Source organism: Agelaius tricolor, unplaced genomic scaffold (genome assembly GCF_023055355.1).
Source record: "Agelaius tricolor isolate 1412-34295 unplaced genomic scaffold, bAgeTri1.0.p SCAF_3, whole genome shotgun sequence".
NCBI lineage: Eukaryota > Metazoa > Chordata > Aves > Passeriformes > Icteridae > Agelaius > Agelaius tricolor.
The window spans coordinates 30839018-30863689 of NW_027269263.1; the positions used below are offsets into that span (position 1 = coordinate 30839018).

At 35.6% G+C, this 24672-nt stretch overlaps 1 protein-coding gene across 1 annotated transcript in view; it reads right to left on the bottom strand.

Moving 5' to 3' along the window:
* Positions 1–2123: 2123 nt before the first annotated feature.
* Positions 2124–24672, bottom strand: part of PTPRQ (protein tyrosine phosphatase receptor type Q) — a 100316-nt gene continuing 77767 nt past the window's right edge. The window contains exons 36-45 of the mRNA XM_071422041.1: positions 20107–20133; positions 19371–19452; positions 14992–15082; positions 13522–13598; positions 10985–11119; positions 10743–10868; positions 8428–8576; positions 6478–6613; positions 2878–3001; positions 2124–2591 (exon numbers count right to left, since the gene is read on the bottom strand). Of these exons, the coding sequence (XP_071278142.1) occupies positions 2554–2591; positions 2878–3001; positions 6478–6613; positions 8428–8576; positions 10743–10868; positions 10985–11119; positions 13522–13598; positions 14992–15082; positions 19371–19452; positions 20107–20133 (985 nt within the window). The 3' untranslated portion in view covers positions 2124–2553. The remainder of the gene's footprint in view (positions 2592–2877; positions 3002–6477; positions 6614–8427; positions 8577–10742; positions 10869–10984; positions 11120–13521; positions 13599–14991; positions 15083–19370; positions 19453–20106; positions 20134–24672) is intronic.

Genomic DNA, 24672 nt, shown 5'->3' on the forward strand with positions numbered 1-24672 from the left:
ATGGAAGACAAGAGACTATGTGGAAATTCTTCCTTCATAACTGAACTGAGGTCTGGAGGAATTTCTTGATGTATGGATGCTCCTCTATCCCTGTAAAGCATTGGCAGACACACAGGAAGGTTCAAACTACTAAAAACTAGTACTTGGAGAGAATTGCTTGGAGGTACATCTTTCCCTGACCATGTACCTTATGAACTGTGACCAGTTCATGCTGAATATCATCTTTTACCCTGGAGACAATGCAAAATGCATCAAAGTGGCATATATCAGATTGGTTATGTCAAATTGTACAGTAAAGTACTTGAATTACTTTTCATAGAGAAAAGGGAGTCCCATTTTCTGTCAGGCAAGCTTGTTCCTGAATGCAGTGTAAGCCACAGTGTAATCATAGGCAGGTCCCCTAAAGGAGTGTATAGAATCTTCACCATTAAGTAGCCAGAGGACCCTTAAGCACATTTAGAACTTCTGGAGTTCATCTCTGAGTTGCATAAGGCTTAGCTTTTTCCTGCAGATATTCCACCATTGTGGATATAAGACTATACAAGATTATGACTCTATAATGTCAATTTATCACAGTGCTCCCTGTACTGCTACCAAGTACAACCACAAATCATGAAAAACATCTGTAAGTCCCTATAAGCAATTTGTCAGAATACTTTTAAGTACATGTATAATAAATGAAGAACACATGTTTCATAGGAACCAAATGAAACTAGAGCTGCACCGAATGCTTTGCCAGAGACTTGAACAGCTGTGGACATCACCTCTCTCTCCCCCTATCAAGCTTTAAAAGGCATTGTTTTCTTTTTAGCCTGACAGGTGATGTTTACAATACCGTTGATCTTCCTAAAAGACAGATTGCCCAAATATCTCTGCAGACCACTTCTACCTCCTTAAATGCTGTCTTTTGATTTTCATTTTAGGTATTTGGCACTTTCTGCAAAATTACAAAGGGTCTTCACAAGTTTCTAAAAACACCGTTGTTTACTTCTGAGAAAATACCACATTACCTTCTGCATAGCATTTTCTGTCTGGAAGCTACAGTGAAGAAATGGAAATTTTTGTTCACTGGCTATTCTGATCAGAGTGTGTGCACACAAGAACAGCCCCTCACATACATATTTTAGGGCTCTAAAGAGTTTTGTCTGACTTCCCTGAGCTTGAGGCCTCTACAAGACAGCTTTGATTTCTTCTGTCTAAACACAATATAAGATGGCAGTTCCAAAGTCTCTTTGCTGTTATGTTTCATATCTCATATTAAGGTCATAGTTTCATTGTTATTCAGAATGATGATACATTTCTTTGCCTGAGAAAAACATAGCAATCAACCCTTCCACCCAATAATATCAATTGAATGCTGCCACTTCCATGTAAAACCAGGGCACACAGTTTCATTATCTCTCTAGTCTTCCTAATCTACTAACTTTTGCTTTTCTTCTCAGATACAAGCTTCCTGCTTCTCTTATTCCTGTTTCAGATCTATATACAATAATAACAATAATCATCATATCATCATCATTGGGAGTGGAAGATGTTTTCTCTTATTAAATCTCTAAATATTAGCTCCCATAATTTTCAGTGTCTGCAGTGATTTCCCAAATCTCAGAAAGTTGCAAAAACATTTTTACTTGACAACTGTGTTATAAAATACATTGATATTAAATTTTGAGCAACCTTTCAAAATGCTGAATAGTGTTATATTCAAGAAAGGTGAATGAATTCTAAGCATTCTATTACATAAGTCAATCTAGCATTCATTATAACAGATAATAGATTTATAGTTTTACCTTGTTTTGTCTGCTGGAAAAGTAGCAGGAATGTAAAACACTTTTTTTCTGCACAGAACATATGCAATCATCATTATGTATTTAAAAAAACCCAACCTGCTTATTATAAAATAGTTTAAATAGCCCCAAGTGTCCCTGAAGAGCTACTGTGTGCTGTGTAAAAGCTGAATAATCCTCCCCATGTCAGAAGGTGACTCTTCAGCTGTTCAGGATCATGAGCTGATGTACTACCACTTGTAAAAAAAATATTCAAAACACAAGAACATACAGTTAGGTAAAGATCATTGTGATGGTCTTGGAATTAATCTGCAAGAACTGACGACACTGAAGCCAATCTGTCAAGAATGAGTAAAGAAACCTTAGCTTTTACTTAAAACCAAAACACACAGAACACAGCAAATTCACACCAAAATATCTTCAATGGAAATATTAATTTTTTACATCCTATTTGGCTCATTTTTCTTTTACAAAGAGAGTTTAGAAAAAAGGAAGGTGTTTAAATACACTTTAAATACATACTGAATGCACTATTTATATAACACCAGAAGTGCAGTCTGTGCAAAAGTACTCCAAACCATTATTGCTCAGTGTTCTGAATAAAATACTTTAACTTATTTATGAAGGCACATTGATAGAAGAAAAGATGTCTCAATCATCTGTGTTTCCTTTAATCAAAAAATAGGGGAATTCGCTTTGGCCCCTGTGCTTAGAAAAATATTACTTTGATTTTCAAAATCTCCTTTTCTGTAATATTTACTCCTAGTATTTACATGGTTGTTTCTTCCCATTCAAGCTCCACATCACCTGCAGAAGAAAGAGATATATTAAATTAGCCTACCTTGTAAACAAATAGTAACTTATGGAGATAATTGTTTTTCACTGAATTTAAAAATCTTGCATGGAAAAAAGTGGGGAAAGCTTGAGCAATGACCATTATTGTGAGGGGGAATAAAAAGCAGCAAAAGGCTAGGTATTTATACTTTTAAAGCAAAAAATGCATGTCAAAGGACTTTTTTGCTGCTTCTTAGTCTGGAAAAGTCATTGCACCTGCTGTGAAAAAATAATTTGGACACAGTCTGTATCTCCTTACCTTCCATGGCATCCAGAGAGTCCATCTTTTGCAGTGCTGAATAATTTACAAAACATAAGGGCTGACCACTTCCCTTGGCTGTCAAGAGATCCAATACACATTGATGTAAAAATATATATTGTGCCTGCAAGATGCAAATTTAAAGATGCTTGATTAGAAGAAAAATCTACCTGTAATACCAAAAAGTCTTTTAACTTTTTCTATAACACCTAGAAAATCTCGAAGTAGCTGCAGTTTAACTCAGCAATCTCAGTACTTTGATGACCATATTGGATATGCCTGATCTGATTTCAATTATTATGAAACATAATGCTCTAAAGTTGCCAAAACATATTAATCCTTATGAACAGTAAGATATATGAAATTAGACTAACCATTAATGAGACTAACAGGGTACTCTACAATTTTCTGTGAATGTTTATTCTATGAAAAGACATTTTGCCACGAGATGCAGGCTGAAGAAACTGAATCACATGAATGTAATATCTAGATAAGAAAATTTTCCTCTTTCTACCATAGAGAAAACCAGCAGGGTGCACTGAAATGCAGAAGTTCAAGTAAATCTAAAACTATATGTTCTAGGAGCTTGCAGCACTGCTAGGAGTAAATTAACCAGTATTTTGAGTGATACTTCCTGAGCTGTAGCCTCATTTTTAACATATGACAACACAAAGAGGGGGAAACTAAAGGACAACTAAAGGGCAACTAACTTTCAAGGACATAAAGTCTGAAAAGAAGAAAACAAAGGAAGGCAATGTAAGAATGAAATAAAGGAATGAAAACAGATAGAAATATAATAAATGGATTAAGCATATATTCACATAGGAGAAGTATTGTATATGTAGATGCAGAAAATAAGCCAGGTACATTCAGATTGGAAGAGACCTCTTGGGACCACCTGGTGCAACTACCCACTGCTCAAGCTGGGTCAGCTAAAACATTTTGCCCAGGACCTTGTAGAGATGGATTTGGAATATCTGCACCAAAATCATACTCTTGACTTTTGCACAGGTAAATATATTTATGTAACTTTTTGGCTCAATAATTGCTATTTTGTTTCAGAACAGCCATGAATTTGCAATTCAAGCATCTCAGATATATGAGAGAAATTTGCTTATATAGATAAGAGTTACTGCCACAGCTCCAGAACTGTGGGTAATTAAAACAGCTTTTCACAGGTCCTCTGAAGCATGCAGCACCATTACACCTTTCAATAACTTTCTCAGTGAAATAAATGCATGACATTACTTCAAACCAGCCCTTGTACTTGGCAAGAAGATAAACTTTGATATGTTTTCTGAACAAACATGGATTTCTAGAGTGAAGGTCTTAAATGTCAGTGGATTGGTTATTCCAGTTCAGAACGCAGCCTCTGAAAGCTCTGTAATCTCTTGCAGTCATACAGCAACTTCTGATGATGTAGCAATGAAAATCTTTCTGGGTTTGCCAGGGGAGAGTGAAGGAGGCTACCTGGGCTATTTATGTCTAACTAGATATTTTCTCAGTTAGAAACAATGACAGTCTTAACTATTCTCATCCATTGGTTACAAGAACATATTGTGACTTTGTTAGCAAAAGGAATATTATTTTGAAGCTATAAACAAGCAAAATACAGGTCCAAGAGCAATCAGCTTTTATTTATCTTACTCATAGATCTTACAGACAGTTTGACTGAGGGATTTCTATACTGAGTTCTGGGAAGGAATTGCTCCTCTCTTTTATATCTTCTGTGCTGATCACATAAAATCTGATTAATAGGCAACTCAACAGTGTTTTATAAGAGAACTCTCAAACAGCTTGACTTTTGAATCCACTATAAAACTTTACAAGATTGATTCCCTTTGGGCAAGTTCTGTTGCTGGTCTGACTTTTGTAGTCTTGCAAATATGAGCTAGAAATGACCTGGACAGAGAACAGGCTATCTCAGAATTTTGCAGCTAGCATACAGATGGATACTTGATTTGTTACAAAATCTGAACTCTGACACCATCATCTTTTACTGCATTTTGGCACACCTTTTCCTAGCCCCTGCCAAAACATTCAAATGAAGAGATACAGAAAAATGATGCATGTTTTAAAAACATAAAATGATATTATTGAATGCCTCACTGTTTCAAGATTTTATTTTGTGAGTGCTCCCATTAAATTGCCCTCCAGCCTTTGATTTATTTCTAGATGATTCTACTTCTAGTTAAAAAAGTAAAACAAGAACCAAAAAGTATTCTCAGAATGCATCATCACAAGAAAGTACTGGCAATTGTTTAGTTGCATCAAAACTTCAAAAGGGAAAATTTAGAGCACACGGTATCCAGACTGCACCTTACAAGATACATCATGTCAGAATATCACCAGAATATCCCATTAAATCTTCTGAAGAAGTATTAACTGCTTTGTGTATTCTGACTCACTTTTTACATATTCTGATGTGATTTGGCATAGCAGAATTTCATTCCAAATGGAGCAAGTCTCCTTATATTAAAATCAATTTAAATCCATCAGCCATGTGGAAGTTCATCCTGAAATTACTCATCCATACTGAGAAGTTAGTAAGTCATGCTGTAGAATCTAAGCCTTCAGGCTGGCCTGGGTTAGACCTGGCCAGGACTTATGCCAGAAGCCTTATCCAAACAAAGCTGCTTTCTGTTCCACTGGGCATTTAGGATCAGCTTTAAATTCTAATATTATTTCTTTACATATACTCAGAATTCCAGATACAGCAGAAGGGAATCTTCCTGACTTCCTTCACTGACTACTGTCCATACAAAATAAGTCTGCTAGAAACTTTTTCTAGACCCAAAACCCACCACTGATTTTGAACAATTTGAAATCTGTGATTAAATCCATTCATATGTACTATTTTATTTGAAGTGATTGAAAAAGAATCAAGGAATCAATAATGAGTTCAATGGTAAATGAATATTTTAAAGTTTGGTGGACTAGGCCACATATGCATACACAAAAAAATACACTACAGAAGTAAATTAAGTCAAATTAAGTAGAGAGTGAGAAATTATTATTTAGGTTTAAAAGTAAATAGCACTCTTTTCAGCATCTGTCAAGACTTTGCTGGCTAAGTGCACTTAGGTAGATACAGACATTTTACTTTCACAGTGCTTAAAATAAATAAAAGCAGGATTTGGTAGAAAATGTATTATACAGCAGATTGTTATTAGCTTTATAGTCTTGTTTTGTAGATCATGTGAAGAGATGACCAGTGTTTCAACAGGAAAACTGTGGAAGGGGCTAACAGCGGGCCTGTTAGCTAAAGGAGCGAGAAGAAGCTGAGAAGTAAGAAGAAACTGATAAGGAGCTCTTTCTAAGGCTGTAGCTAGGGAGACTGAGGGAAGAAAGATAGAAGAGCTTTGCAGCTAGATGAAACATTTTTAGAAAGTTAATTAAGTCACTATAACTTTTCACTAATAGTATTATGTTAATTTATTGTAGCCAATAGTAAAGATAGAAGAAAGATAAACAACTAGAAAGTGTATAAAAATCAGCCATATTCAATAATAAAGTGTTACCAACTGAAACTACTTGTAATCTCTGCTTTATGTCATAACTGCCTCGACAGCGACAGAAAACAGAATGGATAAGTCTTACCAGGTTTTGTACCATACACATCCTTTCACTTCTTAGCTCAGCTACAAGTCCGTAGATATCCACAAAATCATGGTCATTTACATGTTGGGTTAAATGGTCAAGTGCAATATAAACACCTGTTCTTCCCACACCAGCACTGCAAACATGATAAACAAGATAAAATAAAGCTTTTATGCTAATGCTTTCAGCATTTTCTTAGAATATTCTGGATAAATTGTTTATTGCAAGAAGAAAAACTTCAAACCAAACCTAAATATTTTTTTCTGTATTTACATCTTGTGAATTTCTTTGTGAATTGATCTAGTGAAATCTGGATTTGAGCCATTTTCTAATTTTGATTTCACATTTTCATAATTTTTGATTTCTCATTTTCATCAGATAAATGAGATATTACTCATTTATATGTTCATATGACCCAAACCTGTTTGAGTGGAAAAAAAAAAGATCTTATAGCTTTTCTGTGAGTTTTTTAGAGCTCATTAATTGAGAGAAAAAAAAAATCACAGCACAAGATTTTGTGAAATCACACTGGGATTCTGTAATACTTTTGGTATTTGAGACAAAATAACATGGGATCTAGCAAAAAAATTTAAAAGAAAATGCTTTTAAAAGGAGGATGAGTGTGCAAGATGTGCTGGTAGGTAGTGTTTTATTTCAAGGTCTTATAATGAATAGGATTATTTCCAAATTACTATCAGACTTCTCTGCAATTGGTGTAATAAATGCAGGGTATATTACTGCAGATAATCAAGAGATGTGTAGCAGAATTCTTGAGTTTGCAATATCTAATGAGCAAAAAGTAAAGAATGAGTTTTCAGGATATGAGAATACACAGTAATGCTTTATAACCATCAGGAATTTGAGCACAAGTGGAGTATCAGGACCATGCTGGCCCCTTTACATATCTCCCTTCTGAAAAGAATATAGGGTTCCTGGCAGAGAGTCCCCAGAGAATATAAGTGTCCTGAAAACATGAAGACTGTGTTGTTCTCCCCTGTCATAGTCTCTCTGGCCCTTGCAGTAGAGGGAAATGTTCATCAAACACAGCAATATTAAACAAGGCTTTACTACCCTTTGTGGGTGGCACCCATAGGATGCTGAGGACAAATAATAATAACTCCCATACATGATAAAGTGGAAAAGATTTGTAGCATCAAAGCCATCTTTTCTTTCCACTTATTTCCAGACTCACACCAAGTGAGAATGGGGTAAAGACTCAGTAGCAGACCTATGAGTTCAGATCTGTTTTATGGAGCATGCCCACACATTCAGTGGGAACACTGACCTGCACAAAATGCAGATCACACTCATTGGTTTCCTTAAGACTTAGGCCTCCCCACACACTTACTCTTTGAAACAGAAGTTTAAGGGTGTTAATGAAATCAGTGGAAACTATGACAGCTGAACACCTCTAACCACCAGACCATTTATTTAAGATCCTAAATATAGGTTTTAATTGTTTACAGGCATCCAAGTTTGGAATCTGGCCTATGCAAACCCTTATTTCTATTTGTCGTTCTCTGTGGCTTCAAAGAGTTTCTTCCTTATGATATGTGACATATACATTTAAAATATTTTTTTAATACTTGCTTCTTGAGAGGAGCTCTAATTATAATAGAAGTAATTTAAACCAATACATGTCATTTGCTATTCCTCTTCTTATGATTAAAGAGAAAAATAGAGAAAAATCCAGCAGTACTTTATGGTAATTTTTGGAGCAATTATTTCCCCGACATCACGTCAATGGATTTCCATAAATGGCAGAATAGACATTGGTGTTTTACCTTCTAGAAAGTAGTAAGGACTGCTAGAGAAACATTCACCTCTGTCCATCCTAGAATCATTACTGTGCACTCAGCCTCCATGGATGTTCTTCTGGCAACTTCCCTGTGCATCACTATGCACTTGAGATTCAAATCTACCAAACGATGATTTGGTGAATATACTTACCTGCAGTGCACCACCATCGGTGTGTTATCGTGTGCTCGACTTGCACGGATGAGTTTTACAAAATGGATAATTGGTGCAGTAGTTTCAGGGACTCCATGTTCTGGCCAAGAAGTGAAGTTACACTGCCGCACCATCATGCAGTCTCCATGCTGAAAAATACATAATAATGCAGTTTTTACTGAAGAAATGCTACAGAAAGGTCAGTAAGGTACACGTAACCTTCTCAGTATTTTCACATAAAAAATAAAGTTAGAATCACCTAATATTTATAAGATTACTGGCACGAAGGGATGATTTGCTGTGCACAGAACTTCTGGCACATTTTTTGAGGGATGGCATCAAGTCCATCTTTCAGGAAATGTTAGTGTTTTCAGTAGTGACTCTTCATTTGACTTTAGTCATTATATTAATAATTTGTAGATTGCAGGTTGAAGTTTCTATGGCTCATTTAGAAATTTAGTGAGCTGGGATGACAAATTTGTTCAGGAAAAAGCAACCACTCTAAGACTGATCTAATGTGGTAAAGGCAAACACACATACATTGGGTGAACACAGATATATTTTCTTTCATGCTCTCTCAATCAGAGCAGCGGCAACAGTAACCTCAAAAAAGAGGTTATGATCTAATACCCAGATTACTTTTGAAGGATGTAAAAAATGAAAGAATAGGATCATGCCAAAGGCCTGCCTACATCAATATGCTCTTTCCAACAGTAGTCAAGAAAAAATGTTAGGGAGCATTATAAAACATGACAACAATGTAGCTGGAGTTCCTTAGAGTATCCTTTCCATTTTTCATAGTTTGTGACTTGTGAACTTCCTCAGTGAGAGACAGTAAATGGGAATTTAATAGTAGTCATCAATATTTTCTTCTACTAATTTATATAGATTTTTTAAAATCCCTGTAAGTTTTTAGCCTTCACAATATCCTGCAGCAAGGAGTACCACAGTTTAATCAACTGTTGTGTAATGAACCAGTTTCTATTTTTTCAAATTGCTTTTGAACCAAGCACTTGCTTCTTTCATATTGTAAGAAATACGGAACAGTGGTGAACAATTATGTGTAGCAACTACTTTGCAGTTGAACTATTATTTTTAAACTGATCAGCATAAAAATGCAAGAGAAATTCACAATGGCAATGATTTTATTTGCTTCACATATGCTTTTTATCTTCACTGGAAGATCATCAAGCATTCACTCATTTGTGAAAGGACGTACAATCTTAAAACCAGCAATAGAGCAAATTTAATGACCTGCTTATAAAGGGCATAGCTTCTTGTGCAGGGTAGTTCAGCTACAGTAAATGGATCACCCAGTCAATTCAGATTATCTTCTTTTCAGCCTCACCTTCATTAACACAAGTGACTTGGCATTTCACTGGAATTCATTTTTATTCTAAATAGTCCTTTTTCCAGTCTTACTTCTTTCTGTTCTATTTTTAGCAGAAAAAAAGGTTTATCTTCCCTCAGTCGTTTTTAAATGTTCAGTTTCTCTGTACTATGTGCACAGCATATTCCTATGGGGTGACTGCTGAGACCAGCCCCCACCTGTTGTGTGCCCTTTGTCACAAGCATATGCCACAGGATGGTAATGCCTGCATTAGCACAGCCAGATTCAGGTCCTAGGATCTTGCTGCACTACTTTCAACACAGATCAGTTTTGGGAGTGCAGAAGAAAACTGACTTAATTTTGGGTCCTTATTCCCAGATTGTTTTTTGAGCCCACCTGCTGTTCCAAGTTAATGCTGGGTTATAATTTTTCCAACATGTGGAAACTGTAGTTGTGGGTCATGACAAAGGTGAAGATCTCTGCTGTACCCCTGCTCCTCCTTCCCAGCACAAAGAGTAGGAGTAATACTGATGATTCTCATTCATATTGGGTGAATCTCCTGGGGGTGGAGGCCAATGGCTGGTGGTACAACGCAAAACAGCTGCACCAGAGAATCTTGCCCTTTAATCTGAGAGGGATACATTCAAAGGGATTTGTCTGATCTCAAAATATTTAAGATTACTCCTTTCTAGAACAGACACCAATGTGTCCAAGTAGAAACTTCACCTCCCACCAGATCAGAAGTTCAGTAACCTTAATAGGCTCTTCATAGCATATTGGACAAATATCTGAGCTCTTTGTGACAAAAATTCTCAGGAAATAAAACAAAAATGAAAATAAAATACAGGACAGGCAGTACAATGCATATGCACTAAAAGATTAAAAGAAGAATATTGAGGAAGAGGTTGAGTGGGACGTAGCATATCTGATGTTCTTTCAGGTGTTGGATGAATTTTTTTTCTATCAACTTCCAGCACTGGCTTACCCTTTCAATTTTTAGGTCTCTGATGGTCCAGTCTATTTGAATATCTTCCATCAATTTAGTAATCACTATATCCCCAAACACAGTCACTGGTTTATTATCTTCTGGCCAGTATTGATGACATCTTATCTGCAGAGAGATGATTACTAAGTAATTAACAATTATCATGTTATAATCTTGACAGAAACTACATACAGAATTTCCAATTATATAATATGCTTTTAATTGGTTCACTGGTAACTTACACGTCCTTTTTCAAAACACTGTGTGAGCATCACAAGTGTTTTAGCTCTTGTCTCCCACACCATTCTCCAGAAATCACCCACTGTTCCTGGTAATGGTCCCTGAGTTGCAATAAACTCGTTTGGACATAAATAGCCCTAAGAAAGAGAAAATGTTTAATACATAATGGTTGGCAAGGAAACAAAAGAGTTTGTATGTGACTCATAGTTGTGCCTGTATCTGCCATGCCTAAGGCTAAAATCTTGTCAGACCTACCAAGCAAATTGGCATATGCCTCAATAGTCACTGCATGGCAGGCTGCCTTGGAAAGCTAAAAGAGAAATGGCTTTTTTTGGTAGTCTAGTTATCAACCAATACTCTACTATAGTGTGGGAAGTGCCATGGTAATAGAAATGCATCTAGCAGAGATATTACAGGGACATCAGGTCATCAATTCCCATTTAAAAGTATCTAAGCCTTCATATTATACTTACTGCAGATCCAGCTAGAGGCCACCAAGAACTAAATCAAGAGGTGGCCAACAAAGGAGAATCAAATAGTGCTAATTGTGGGGCCAGGGAAACAACTAAGGAGCAGTCTGAGAGCCAGTGCAAGTAATACACACACTAATGACCTTTGGTGATTGTCTGGGATCTGCTATAACCTCGAGGTGAAGCTCATTGAAATAAATGATTTCCAATTAAAGGTTTGCAAGAAACCTACTGAAGGTGTTGACTTTTATTTTAGCGTTGGCTTTTGCTCTTTGGTTAATTCATAAACTGGTGTAAAACTTAGGAAGAAGGAAGTTTATTGAAAAAAATCTATAGATGCTCTGAGTGCATGGTTTGACATGGATCTGGTTGCTCATAGAAAAGAAGTACACCTACAGGAACTATTATGTACTACAGAAAGTCTAAAATAACAATAGCAATAATAGCAATAAATTAATGCTGTAGAACCAGCAGTTTATAATATCACAGTGTTCTGCTTATTGCTCAAAACAACTGACACAGCGGTTTATAGCACCACCAAAGCTTCTTGTTGGAATTATAGCCCTATAATTCACAGCTGCCTGTTACTTACTCAATCTATAATATAAAGAACAGGTGGCAGTGAGAAACTATGTTAATCCTCCTTAGTTTAAGAGTGAGGTGAGAAACTGTAATTCAGGGATGCAAAGCTCACAGTTCAGTTACCGACTTTGTTTAACCAATGAAAGTCAACTAGCGGCAGAGTTCCCATTTGTTAAAACTAAGTACAAGACTTCTCTTTTCCTCTCTTTATGGAGAGGAGAAGCATGCACATGTAAACAGGCCCAGGTAATTAGGTATGTAAATACACATACATATTGCATGTTTACAGCTATATGCATTTATGTATTTATACATCTACAAACATGGAAAGTGAGAGCATATAAAGGGTGAAACTTTAGCCTTGAGAAACCATAACATTGGAATTGTCTATTCACTGATGAATGGTCATCCAAAATGTATGCACACAAGTAAATCTCAGCAGGGAGCACTCTGTAGCTGGCCTTTGCTGCAGCTTTTTGGAAGTTGCTGTTAGTACTCCCTGCCTAAGGCTTGGCCTGTCAGTGGCAGAAAGGGTCAAGACTAGACCATGCTCCAAGATACCTCTGCTTTCCTTAGGCATTCTGTGCAGTCCCAGCATCAAGTGGCATGGTTCTTCCTATCTGCTAACTCTCAGAACAAAGACATAGGGGGAATAAATACTGTTTGCTCAAAGAAAGATCTTAGCTCTACTGCTTATTCTCTGTAATGTCTCTTAGTTACCTGCAAATAACCATTTCCACTTTCCTTTGTGCTGTCTGTTTTGACTACACTCTGCATGTCTTGCTACATGTTTGAAAAGTCTTTAATGTAAATCAAATCTCGAACTCATGTGAGATCACCAGCCACTGCTAGAAGAGATTTGATGCATGACTATAATTCACACTTTGAGCTTCAACAGGACAAAAATGAGATTAAAATATAGATGAAGAATTTACTGAGCGCACAATAAGAAAATGGGAAAGTCTGTGAAGAAAGATGAGGATGAAAAATACAGTATTACTTTCTTCTTCAAGAAGCCTGCTTTCATTTTCCTCCATCATAACTTTCACAAAATAATAAGGAGCATGCCAAAACTGTTAGTCATTTCTATGAAAGTTTTCAGTTCAATTATCTTTGCATTGTCCTATTCATATGCAACAACTTTAACTGTTGAATCAAGACACCAAATAACACCTATCTAAACAATTTACCTCAGTGGGAGTTCCACTGTTGCCTTTTATGAAAATGGTATGAAATAATTTATAAAAAGAAACTTGCTTGACACAGTTTTGATTATTTTTGGAAATCATTGCTCAGCAATGAAAATGGGATATATGTTTTTTTAACTTGCAATTTTTAGTGCCATAGGAGTCACTTGAACAATGTCATGGCAACAGTGGCTGTAGTGAATGAAAGAAAAATTAGAATCCTGTTTTTGCTGCAAGTTATTTTTTTACTCTTCTACCAGAAAACAAATACAGTAAAAATGTGAGAGACTTTCTACTTACAGACACATAGCTGGCATTAATGTAGTCAGATCCAGGAATACCAGCATCAGGCATCAGCTTTACTCTGTTGTTATTATCTATCGTGGAAGTAAAGTCTAGTTAACTAAAAGATGGTTCAAAAATCATAAAACATGTAAAAAGTGTTCCTGGAGTGCTAAGAAATCAAAAATACTTTTATTAGCAGTAACAATATTTGATGGAGTAGAACACAAATTACAAAGGTAATTTAACCTTTTTCCATTACTGTATGGTCTTTCTTCAATGTTCCAGACATGCTGTAGATAATATTTTTTAATTTAAGTGGTGAATGAGCCAAAACCTCCAATTTGATGTATGTATGGGAGGATTCTGTACCTAAAAGGAGCCTGTGTACTCCAAGCCATGCTGTCCTAGCACACAACTTCTGTGTGAATAAGAGGCAAGGGTCAGGGATCTGAGAGTTTTTTCCATTTACTTGCTGCCCAGGTCACTGAGCCAGATTCTGGCACTTTTATATAGTTTTGGGGGTTTTTAAGCATAAGGTTAAGTCATTATTAAAAAAAAAAAGAAAAAATAAAATGTTTAGGGTTTCTGATTTGGTTCCACAGCACATACGCAGAAATTACAAAATCCAAGAAACATATCATGTGTGTAACACCAGAATTTTGGTGTTTGGTCTTCAACTTAGTAAAGAACATTAGAATACAAAGTTAAATATTTATGAAACATATCTGTTTATGCCTTATTGTCTGTCATGAAGATAAATTTTTAGTGACTGTGACTTAGAATATGTCTTGAACAAGGCAGCAGATAGCAGGAACAGCTGCTCTGAAAAGTAAATAGCACAGAATGTAGCATTATTAACCAAGGAATGCTATGCACTCCATCTCACATCACAGCTAATGCCTAAAATAATAATGACATTTCTTGTCTTATTAACTGAAAAATGAAGCAGTGTTGAGTATAGAGAGACAGACTTCTGTCTCCTGTGATAATATCTAGCCTGGGCTTATAAGTTATCATACAGTCACTCTGATCTTTTGTGGAACCTTTGTAGCACATGTACACATATCCACAAGAAAGCATATCCAGACTCCTGAGGTAGCTGAATGCACAAACATGTGGATTTTATATGTTTAAAAAATTACTTCTTAAAAAAGGGGGGGAAAAAAACCAATGAGGAAGAATTTTAAAGAGTTTGCTACATGGCTTGAATTACAAAGCCAAGAAACTATTGAGGCTACAGTTTCTTGCACCTGCATATTAAAGCTTGTGAGAGCAAGTTGAAAGCTACTTGCAAATAAAACTGTCTTTAAAAAAACCCGCAAAGTAAAGACGGATTACTTGACAGAAAATGATTTCATAATGTGGACTTGATTGTACTGCTATTTCAAAGACAGATCAAACAAAAATACACTTGCATTCCAAATATCTGTTACACTATTGAAAGTAAAGAGCAAAATGGAGGAGTTGGTCAGTAAACACACATACATGGCTTTATGTTTGGGAAACGATTCTTAGACCTATTCCAAGGCAGATCAGCATCTGTTGAAGCAAGGTCTTCAAGAAACTTGGGAAGTTCCTGCAAAGGAATAAATGTTTGTTGGAAAACTTTTCCACTTGACTTTAAAATATGGCACAATCATCCAGTAAGTAGAAAAACTCCACAGTTTTGCAACAGTGCATTTCTAAGTACAGCTGGAAGCATTACAGAGCTTCCCGCCTCACTGTCAACCCCAGTTGATGCAGCACTGCAGACAATGCTGTCAACTTGAACAATTAAGCTTACATGAACTTTCACCTTTAAAAGCCTGGGTAAAGTCAGTCTATCACCTTTTGTAGTTTTCTGATTTTTTTCATGAAGTCACATGCTTGGTTACCGTGCCCTACTGACTCAGTTGAATAATGCCTTTTCCTGACTCCTGTAGTTTGGGAGTGTCTGTGGTACAGCATGAGAACTGATGAGAATTCAATTAAGTTGAGAGAACTGGCAATTAATTATCGTTCTTGGGACTGTTTGTGAAAGGGGTGGGAAGAGCTATTTTGGGTTATACTGCAGCTTCATAACTGGCCATTTGTTCTATTACTGGAGGACAGAGATGGATAAATCATTCCTGCTGATGAACTTATTTGATGGGGATGTTTGTGTGCATTAACAGGTATCATTTACAAAATTGATTAAAAGAGTGGCGACAATTTCAGGACTTGGTAATGGAGAAAATGTGTTAAAGTGATGACTTTGGTGTTAAGAGAATAGAAGATATGGAAAATCCAGAATTCTAAATACATTGTTAATTTCAATAGAATTTTTCTTTGTTTGAGAAATGTTATTCACAAGTCTGTTTTTTATATCTACCTATCTAAGGTATAAATTAAGAGGTCTACTTTTTGCTTTGAATGAGAACAATAAAAAATTTTGCTGAAATCCCTTCAAATTTGTCTTTTAATATTAGCAGTTACCATCTGCATGGACTACTTCCAAAAGTTGGGCAAATAGCCTTACTATGAGGCTCAGTATTAATTATGCCCTTTTCCCAAGGTATTTGAGACAGTCTGTCTTTTATGAATAAAATTTAATGGGAATCTCCTAGCAAATAAATAAGAGAAGTAATGAAAAATGGAAAACCAGGACTGTTTTATTTCAGTCCTTTTCTTTCATTGTTAATTCAAATATTTTGTCATCCTGGTATGTAAAACACAGTCAAAGGTGGAGATGTTAAAATTCCTCTCATTCAGAAAGCTGAAACTCTCCCACAAAGCTTCTGTCATTGAATATTTTCATGAAGGAAGGACATACACAAAATGCTTATTTTGAATAGTGTTTTGGGCCATGGAATCCCATGTCAAGTGAACTTTAACTTCCCTCATTTGCCTCCCTCCTCTGAGTTTTAGGTTGCCAGTTAATTACTGTAGAAGTAGCACCATTATACAGCACTTTATAGTAGAGATGAAATAGAGAAGTAGATCTTGTTATTTTCATAAGGATGCTTCTATAACCAAACAAATGCTCAAAAGCCTCATACCAATTCTCTGCATTAATAGGGATTTCAGTCTTGTCTATTATTTTCATATTTAGGGGAAGAGTATTTGGGTTCCCAGACTCAGTAACAACTTGTCACAGAAACCATATTTCTTTGCAAACTCATAAAACTTTGAAATAAAACATTTGCATTTTGTTTACTGTAGTACATTTGTGACACTGGTGACTCTTTGAAGGACTTCAGTTTTTTTACTCATGAGCAGAACTTATCATAAATCAAATATTACATGAGTATTTCTGTTTCAGTAATTTGCCAGTTACTAGAAAAGCATAAGTTCCCAAATGTATTTGAGAGACACAGGAATCAGCTGGAAAGCTGGAAGTAGCTGCAAGTTTGAACAGTGATGAGGTGACCCCCATCATTAGTTACTTTGGCTCTGTATGGTTTCTTTAAACTTGTCTTTTCTGAAAATAAATGGATCCAGGTCCATTCTGAAGTCCAGATTCTCTTCTCATCACATTTACACACAGGTGCTGTTTACCAAGATTGAACCAAAATTGGCCCCTGAAGATGTCCTGGCACTGAAGTTTGGTCAGTCAGGCAAATTAAATGAAACTGGGAATGTCCAGGGATTACAAGAGTAAGTAAAATAGAAAGACTCACATTTATGCTGGAAAACTCCAAACCATATTTGTTGTCCATAAACTGCCCATTGTAAGTTATCCCTAGTCTACCAAAGCATATCTTGGAATTGTCCAGAAGACTGTTAAGTGAAACAGTCCAAATCCAACACAGGGAATATACTAGCAGTTTATTAGTGTAAATTATCATATTCTCCTATTCTGTTCCCAGCAATCTTGAATTTACTCATCCAAAGACAGACAGAGAGCCCAAGCAAGCTCAGCACTATGCTGTTCAGAGAACCATAGATCAATTTGAGTTGCAAGGGACATGAACATAACGTAGTCTAACCCCATGTTGCCATGCACAACCTTCCACCAGATCTGATTGCTGAAAGCCCCCTCTAACCTGGGCTTGGCCACTTCTAGGGATAGGGCATTCACAGCTTCCACAGGAAACTTGTTCCAGTTTCACCACTTAAGTTATGTGCTTCAGATATGAGTTTACATCATGTTCAAGGGTTTATATCTTAGCTAATCTTTCCTACACATATTGCAGACCCTCAAGTCAAGTCATTTATGTAAAAGTAGAGTTATGCATGTGGATAAAAACAACGCAGATCATGAGGTCTGCTTGTTTATTGCATGCACTCCTTGTTCTTGAGTATTGTCATTACCAATATAATTTCAAGTGTGCTGCCAATCCTATTGTTTATCTGTTAGAACATGTGCTACAAAAAACATAGATAGACTCGTTTCGAGGGACCGAACATACCTTCAAATTCTGCCTGCCCTTGGACAAGTCATCTGGGAAGATATCACTACACTCTGAAACATGGCAGCTGAAGGTCAGAGAGTAAAAAGACTGAAAACTTAAATGACATATAAAACTGTCTATTATAGGTTGACTATATAAATTATTTGAAGGAGACCTCAGCCCCTTGTATTTCTCTAAATTTTAAGCAGCTTGCAGATTGTGGTTTGATAAAATACTATTGTTTAAGATTTAAGCTGTTACAATGCAGTAAGACTTAGCCAATGTGGGTTGCACCTAAAGAAAGTAATATTAGAGACTTTCTAGTAATGACTGTTAATATGTGAAGTGTTACTGATATTAAAACTTTTCATCTGTTCAGTCATGCATAATGTAACTACAATAATTTTTTGGTCAAGTGAAATAACACTTCTACTTTATTGCTCTGAGAATTTTATGGTGCTTTTTATCATTAAATCCAGACCAATTTTACCTAATGAGCATAACAAAAAAACCTGTAGGAAATACCATTAATATTTATACACTTTTGTTAATGTTTCCCTGGAAACTGAAATATTATAACCTAGCAAAAGAAAAGCCAATTGTTAAGTCTTCATTTTTGTTAATCCAACTGGTAAATTATTCATGGTAAATTTATAAATCCAAAATAATAAAGTCACTGGACACTGAAAAATTTTTTTTGGGCAAATAACTTAATGTGTTAAGAAAGATAATGATGATAAAGATTCTGAAATAACAAGAGAAAAAATATGATAGCCGTAAAATATTACTTAATGAAAATAGTGAAAACTTTGAGATTTAAATTTGGAACTATACATGTATTATATTATCTGTAATGTATATTTTGAGAATGAGGCCCCTTTCAGAAAGACAGGCTTGCTGTGTTCATCTGCTCATGTAAAGAAATGGAGGTTATTCATTTGGAAGCTATTCTCAAAAGCATAAGAAATATGCCCTATTACTTGCAGAGGAACAAAACCCAAAGTACCATGTACAAACCTTTGACTTCCTGCATCAAAATTTATGAAAGAAAAACAATCCTGAGTTTCATGGCAGTATGACTGAGGCCTGAAAATTTTACAGAATGAATATTAACTCCTTTTGGAGTTATCACCACTCAGGAAAACAAACATATTTATAGCAGTCAAATATATCTGTGTATATGTTAGAAAACTCTAAATAACTTGTTCTTAGGTAACCTACATAAGCAACACTAGATATGTAAAAACATAAATATGGTGGTCTTGAAATGTTGGAGACTAAAGAAGATCATCTTTGGTTGACACTAAGGTAAATAATTCTGACCAGGTTGTAGTATAGGCTGCAGAATCCAAATCAGTGTACTGTTACTTTCTAAACAATCAACCTGGTAATTGGGTATTGATTATCAAGGCCAGAGTCCTTCATGGCCTTGCCTGCTTAAAATGGACATGAAATGTGACACATGAAACGACTGAAGGTCCTACGATGTTGTGACAACTGCTAGCAACATACCGAAAATTCTTCCTGAAACTTTAGGTTATTGTTTGTGCAAAGCTCTTCAACGTGTTGTAGAAAGGATTTCTTGCTTATTGGCCTGAAAGCAAAGAAGAAGAATTAGAAACCCATAGGGAATATCTTTCTCATTCTTGTTATATAACTGTAGTTTATTAATAAACAATATTTTCCAGTTCAATGGAAAATGATACTTATGGGCAGAAAATTATAAATTGCTTATAGCATGCTTATTTGATTTCTTTTCAATCACTTAAAAGTGAAACATTTTATCCCCTTGTTGCTCCCCCTCACATTTTTAATTTTGCTAATGTTAACAGTACTGTAGGCTGTGATTGTTTTTATAGGTAACAGCATTTCAAGCAAGGTTTTGACATTAAAGTAAATTTGTAAATTTATTATTGCATTCTAAGGTACATAATACTTTGTCAGACAGAAAACATTTTACACATTGCAAGGTTTTAGACATATAAAATATTGCAGTGACCTCATTCTCATAATGACATGGTTTTTAAATCCTGAGGAGTTTAAATAACCCTGTATTACTTCCCAAGCTAAAACACAGACATGCAGGCTTCACCCCAGAGAGAGAGAAAGCATTTCTCCAGTTACCATGCAATTAGTCATGCTTTTATGATTTATACGCAGCTTGGAGCTTTTTTCTAACATTGAGGAAGGAACCACACATTGAGACTCACCGATGAACACATAACATAAAAATCTTTAGTAAACTTACTTGATGGACTTTCTATAACTAAGCAACCTGAAATAGAGATCTTTGTTAAATGTAGCAAGCTGAGAGTTAACCAATGTTGTGCATTTTAATAGGTTCTAGACTAAATGCCATGTACCTAAAGACTGGTTTCCCTTATGGATTCAAATTCAGATACTTTGGGTGATTGTCTTTATTAGTTTTTATCTCAGGTATCAGCAGACATGAATTACGTAGTTACAGTTTCTGTCATTTTCTTTAGATCACTTACAGTGTTCTGGGCTCATATGGCCCCGAGAAACCCATACTTGCTGCACACCACTGCATACACATTGACATGCTTCATTTTGCATTCTTGACCCAATGTCAGTCTCCTAAGGGCCATTTCAGAGCATCAGGGTAGGATCAATCTGACTGAACACAGACGCCTATTTCTCAGTCACTCTAAATTTCTTTTATAATCAATGAAGAGAAATAGGTGTAATTTCATCTCATTTGAAGCAGATATCTAAAATGAGTCACAGATGAGTCATGATACTGGTGTGCCTCTACTGAAGCTGCAGCTGTGGTTGTTTTCTAAAGATTTCAAAAATTAGTGTCCTGTTTTATCTTCATTTTTCACATGTTCATGGCTGCTTCTATAGATGTCAATTTCAAAAACTGTGATACATATTAAATCTTTAACTTGATCTCACAGCACAGAGAGATCTATCTTCTTCTTTCATGAAGATAGAACATGAGCATCTATACTCAGAGGACTTTCAGATGGCCTTGAAACTTGGTCAAAATTGCCTCTGAATGGATTTAGAAACCAAATTCTGAGCATTCAGACTCAGAAAGCTTGTTTAAAGGACCAAGTAAAAAAGTTTGTAATAATTCAGTTTTAAAGATAACCTGCTCCTTCAAAAAACTCTGACTACCCATTTTATGTGTCTGTTCCTCCAAATACACATCCTTACAGAAAGTATTACAAAAAATGTTCTATAATACAAAGTCTGCTGTATTGCTGCCATAATTTTAGTAGAAAAAGAAAAATTGCTTTAAAAATAGTTAATGAAATTATTCTTAATTATTTAAATTTTATTTGAGATAATAAAATGAGATGAATACAATTGTTGAATAATTTATTATTAAGCATCAGGGAAGTTAATTTCAAAGCTATGAAGAATGCCTTCGTGGTACATTCTTTTTTAGAGCAGTTATCCTGAAACAAAGCAAATTGGCTATGAAAGCCTCACTAGATCAGTCTCACTGGAGTTAAAAGTATTCACAGAAGTAAAGGTGTTTACTAAGAAGGACAACTGAAGGACAGCTTTAGAGTGAAAAAGAAGGCAATAAGATAAGAAAGCATGCCACTCTATTTATTCAGAATGTTTAGACATGTAGTTTGGGCTCATTGTATCACATAAGTTGTTTGCATTATGTGGCAGATGAAACTACCTTCTAGTAATATTGGCAACATTATAGATCTAAAGTTTCCTAACAAAAATAAGGACTTTCAATAGCTGTACCAAAGTACTGCACACAAATAAATATTTGTCTTTGACTAGAACAGAAGCATTTGTAGGCTCTTTTGGGGGGGTCGAAATTATAAGTGGATTTTGAAGGCAAGTTCAACTTCTTTTTCCTTTGAATTCACCTATCTTCACCACAGAACAACAGAAAAAAGTCATGTCCCAGTTGACATTCCAATAATTTTTCAAATACTCTCCTCTCACATTTTTAACAATGAGGGGCTTACTGCACATAATTTGCAGTAAGAAAATGCAGTTTGGTCATTAGGAAATTAAAATTATTTCTGTGCTGTGCATAATCAATCCCGGTAGGTAATTCAGTGTTTCAGTGCTGAAGGTACCTGGATCCAACAGTATAAGTTTTATAAGTTTTTTTTTTTAAGAAGCAAGGGATTTATGGGTTGACATTTTAACCTATCTGTAGGAATTTAAGTGATTTTTAGAACTACTGAACTGTCATACACACTTTTGTCAGTAGCAAGTGCACATAGCAGTAGCTTGGCAGCTCAGAAGATAAGATTATTTACTTTAAAGTGCTTACAGGAAAGTAAATGTCTAACTTGTCTGACTGTGGCAAAGGTGTTGGCTTTGCTGTGTAAGGATCTTCAAAAGGGATGAATTTCAGACTTCCAGCAATTCTCAGTTTCAACATCCTTAGGCTTAAAAAATAGTATTTTTTTCTATGTCTTTTGACTTGGAATACATAGTAATAATCTTACAGTATTTTGTCAATGAACAAATGAACAAGATTACAAATCTGTATGTAATCTTGTACTCCACATTTCCCAGTGTGTTGTACAAAACTTAAAAATATAAATATTACTAGATCTTGATGAGCACAATACAGAATCAAGCCATGAAGTTGAATATGTCCCTATTTCAGCTGGACCATTTCAGATTCCCACTTGCCTGACTTTGATATGAGGAAAGAAAAACATTCTCTAAGATAAAGAATGCTTTATAGCTTTAAATCTGATTTTCTTTCAAAACAGTGTATTGTTTCATGTGTGGGGTTTTTTTGAAGACTATCAAAAATCTGAATCCCACTCAGATTACATATGATAGAGCTAGAAAGAAGCCATTTATTTGTGTTGGCAGTGATAACTGAAGACATATTGTCACACAGACTCAGCTTTCTCTCTGGGTCAATCATCTGAAATCCACAGGGAATTAAAACTTCGTCCAACCAGAAAACTACAGAAATTACTATGTAGGCAAAAGGCTTAACTCATAAGCAGCACTGACACTTCCTAGGACCAACAGAGGAACTAATTTTTAACAAGTTAATTGAGAGCAATATTGAGCTTAACCCTTCCTACATATTAAAGGCCTAAGGAAAGAGAACATATGGTCATTTCTTCCATTGAACCAGGACACATACATTCACAAACCTTGTTCTCCTGGAGCACAAACTTCAGGAAGCCTATTTTTGATAGCTAATTACTAAAGGGAAACCTGTTAAAGAAAAAGACAATGCAGAAGCCTATTCCTATTCCTACTCCAAGGAAGACAGGTCTGTCTACACAAAGTATCAAGCTGGTCTATAGAAATAAATGTGTGTGCAAAACTGTTACCTCAAATATAGACACCCACTGAATGCGTAGTACATAGGAAAGATGAGATCAGACAATCCTTTTCTCTACAACACTTTTCCATAAGGAGTTCTAATTACCTGGTATTTGCAGGGGCTACAGTGTCTGTTATGCAGAAATATTTATTCTGACCTCACTTTCTTGACAAGCTGTCTCACATAGAATGAAACAAAAGCCTAAAATGATCAACCACAAGGTTCAACTTCTCAAGGACAGATTTTTAAAAGACAGGGATCTAAATGGCTTCATCCTTGCTGTGGAAACCACTGCAAAAGTAGGGTGCCAGAGAAGTTGTCTCCTAGGTAAGCATCTGGAACAGGGAAGAGTAACTTGTATCTCACCAAATCTGGCGCACACTGAAAATTTAGGGATAGAATCTATTCACAGATTAGTGTCTGCTTTGAAGAGCGACTTGGCAGACCCTGTGGACCTGTTCTAAGTCAGGCAAGTGATGCGTGCATCCAGTATATGTGTAATCAGTGAGTTTAATGAAACAATGTTTAATCCAGTTTAGATTGGATGGGCTATGTATGTTTTGGATGAAGTTGGTTTTTACTGTTGTCTCACACCATCTCCACCATCATGGAATGCAATGTATGTCCCAAACATTCAAAGTTAGCATTTGGAATTCATAAAGATGATCTCATTTTCCACTGAATTCTGCAGGACAGAATTCCCTACATGCCATCTGAAACTACGTCCAATTGACCAAATGCTTAAGAAAGACTTGTTGAGAGTGAGTGTATGTGTACTAGATAGTATTAGTAATTTTAGCCACTGAAGTTTTTCAATTTTTTTAAAAGTATTTTTATAATTTTAAAAGACTACTACTGGAACTGGGATTTTCCTTTAATTTCCTGGTCCAAAAAAAAATTACCCACAAAAATTTCAAAATTGTCAAAATGGAATGCTCAGCACTTTTAAATTTCTCTTTTCCTATTCAAACTGACTTTTGTAATGCAAAATATTTCATATTAAAAAAAGTTATAAATATGTGTAAAATATAATGTTTTGATTAACCTATACTGAATGTTTGCTGAGCTTCAAGCCGTTGAATTTTTGGTCTAAGAATGATGAAAAGTATTTACAGTCATATTCATACAGAACAGAATTTTTTTTTCCAATTTATTGTTTTTCTCGTGAGATACCAGCTGCAAAATTTTCTGAGAATGTGAGCCAAGATCATAAGCTGCAATCCACCAAGTGTGAGAGAATGTCTGAAGAGACAATGAATGAGAGACAGGCAAGAGGGATCTCATGGAGCAGTCTAGAGTATTTTGATTCTGTGGATGAACTCTGTCAGCTGCAAGTGTGTGCCTTTAGTGATTTATAGTAGCTGGATAATATAATGTCAGAGTAGTGACAAAAAAATCTGGTTACCAAAATACCCCCTTCAAATGAGCACTGAATGGAATGATTAATAGGTGGAGGGAATAAATCTGTATTGTTCTGTTTTCACCTAGGATTTTCAAACAAACTCTCCA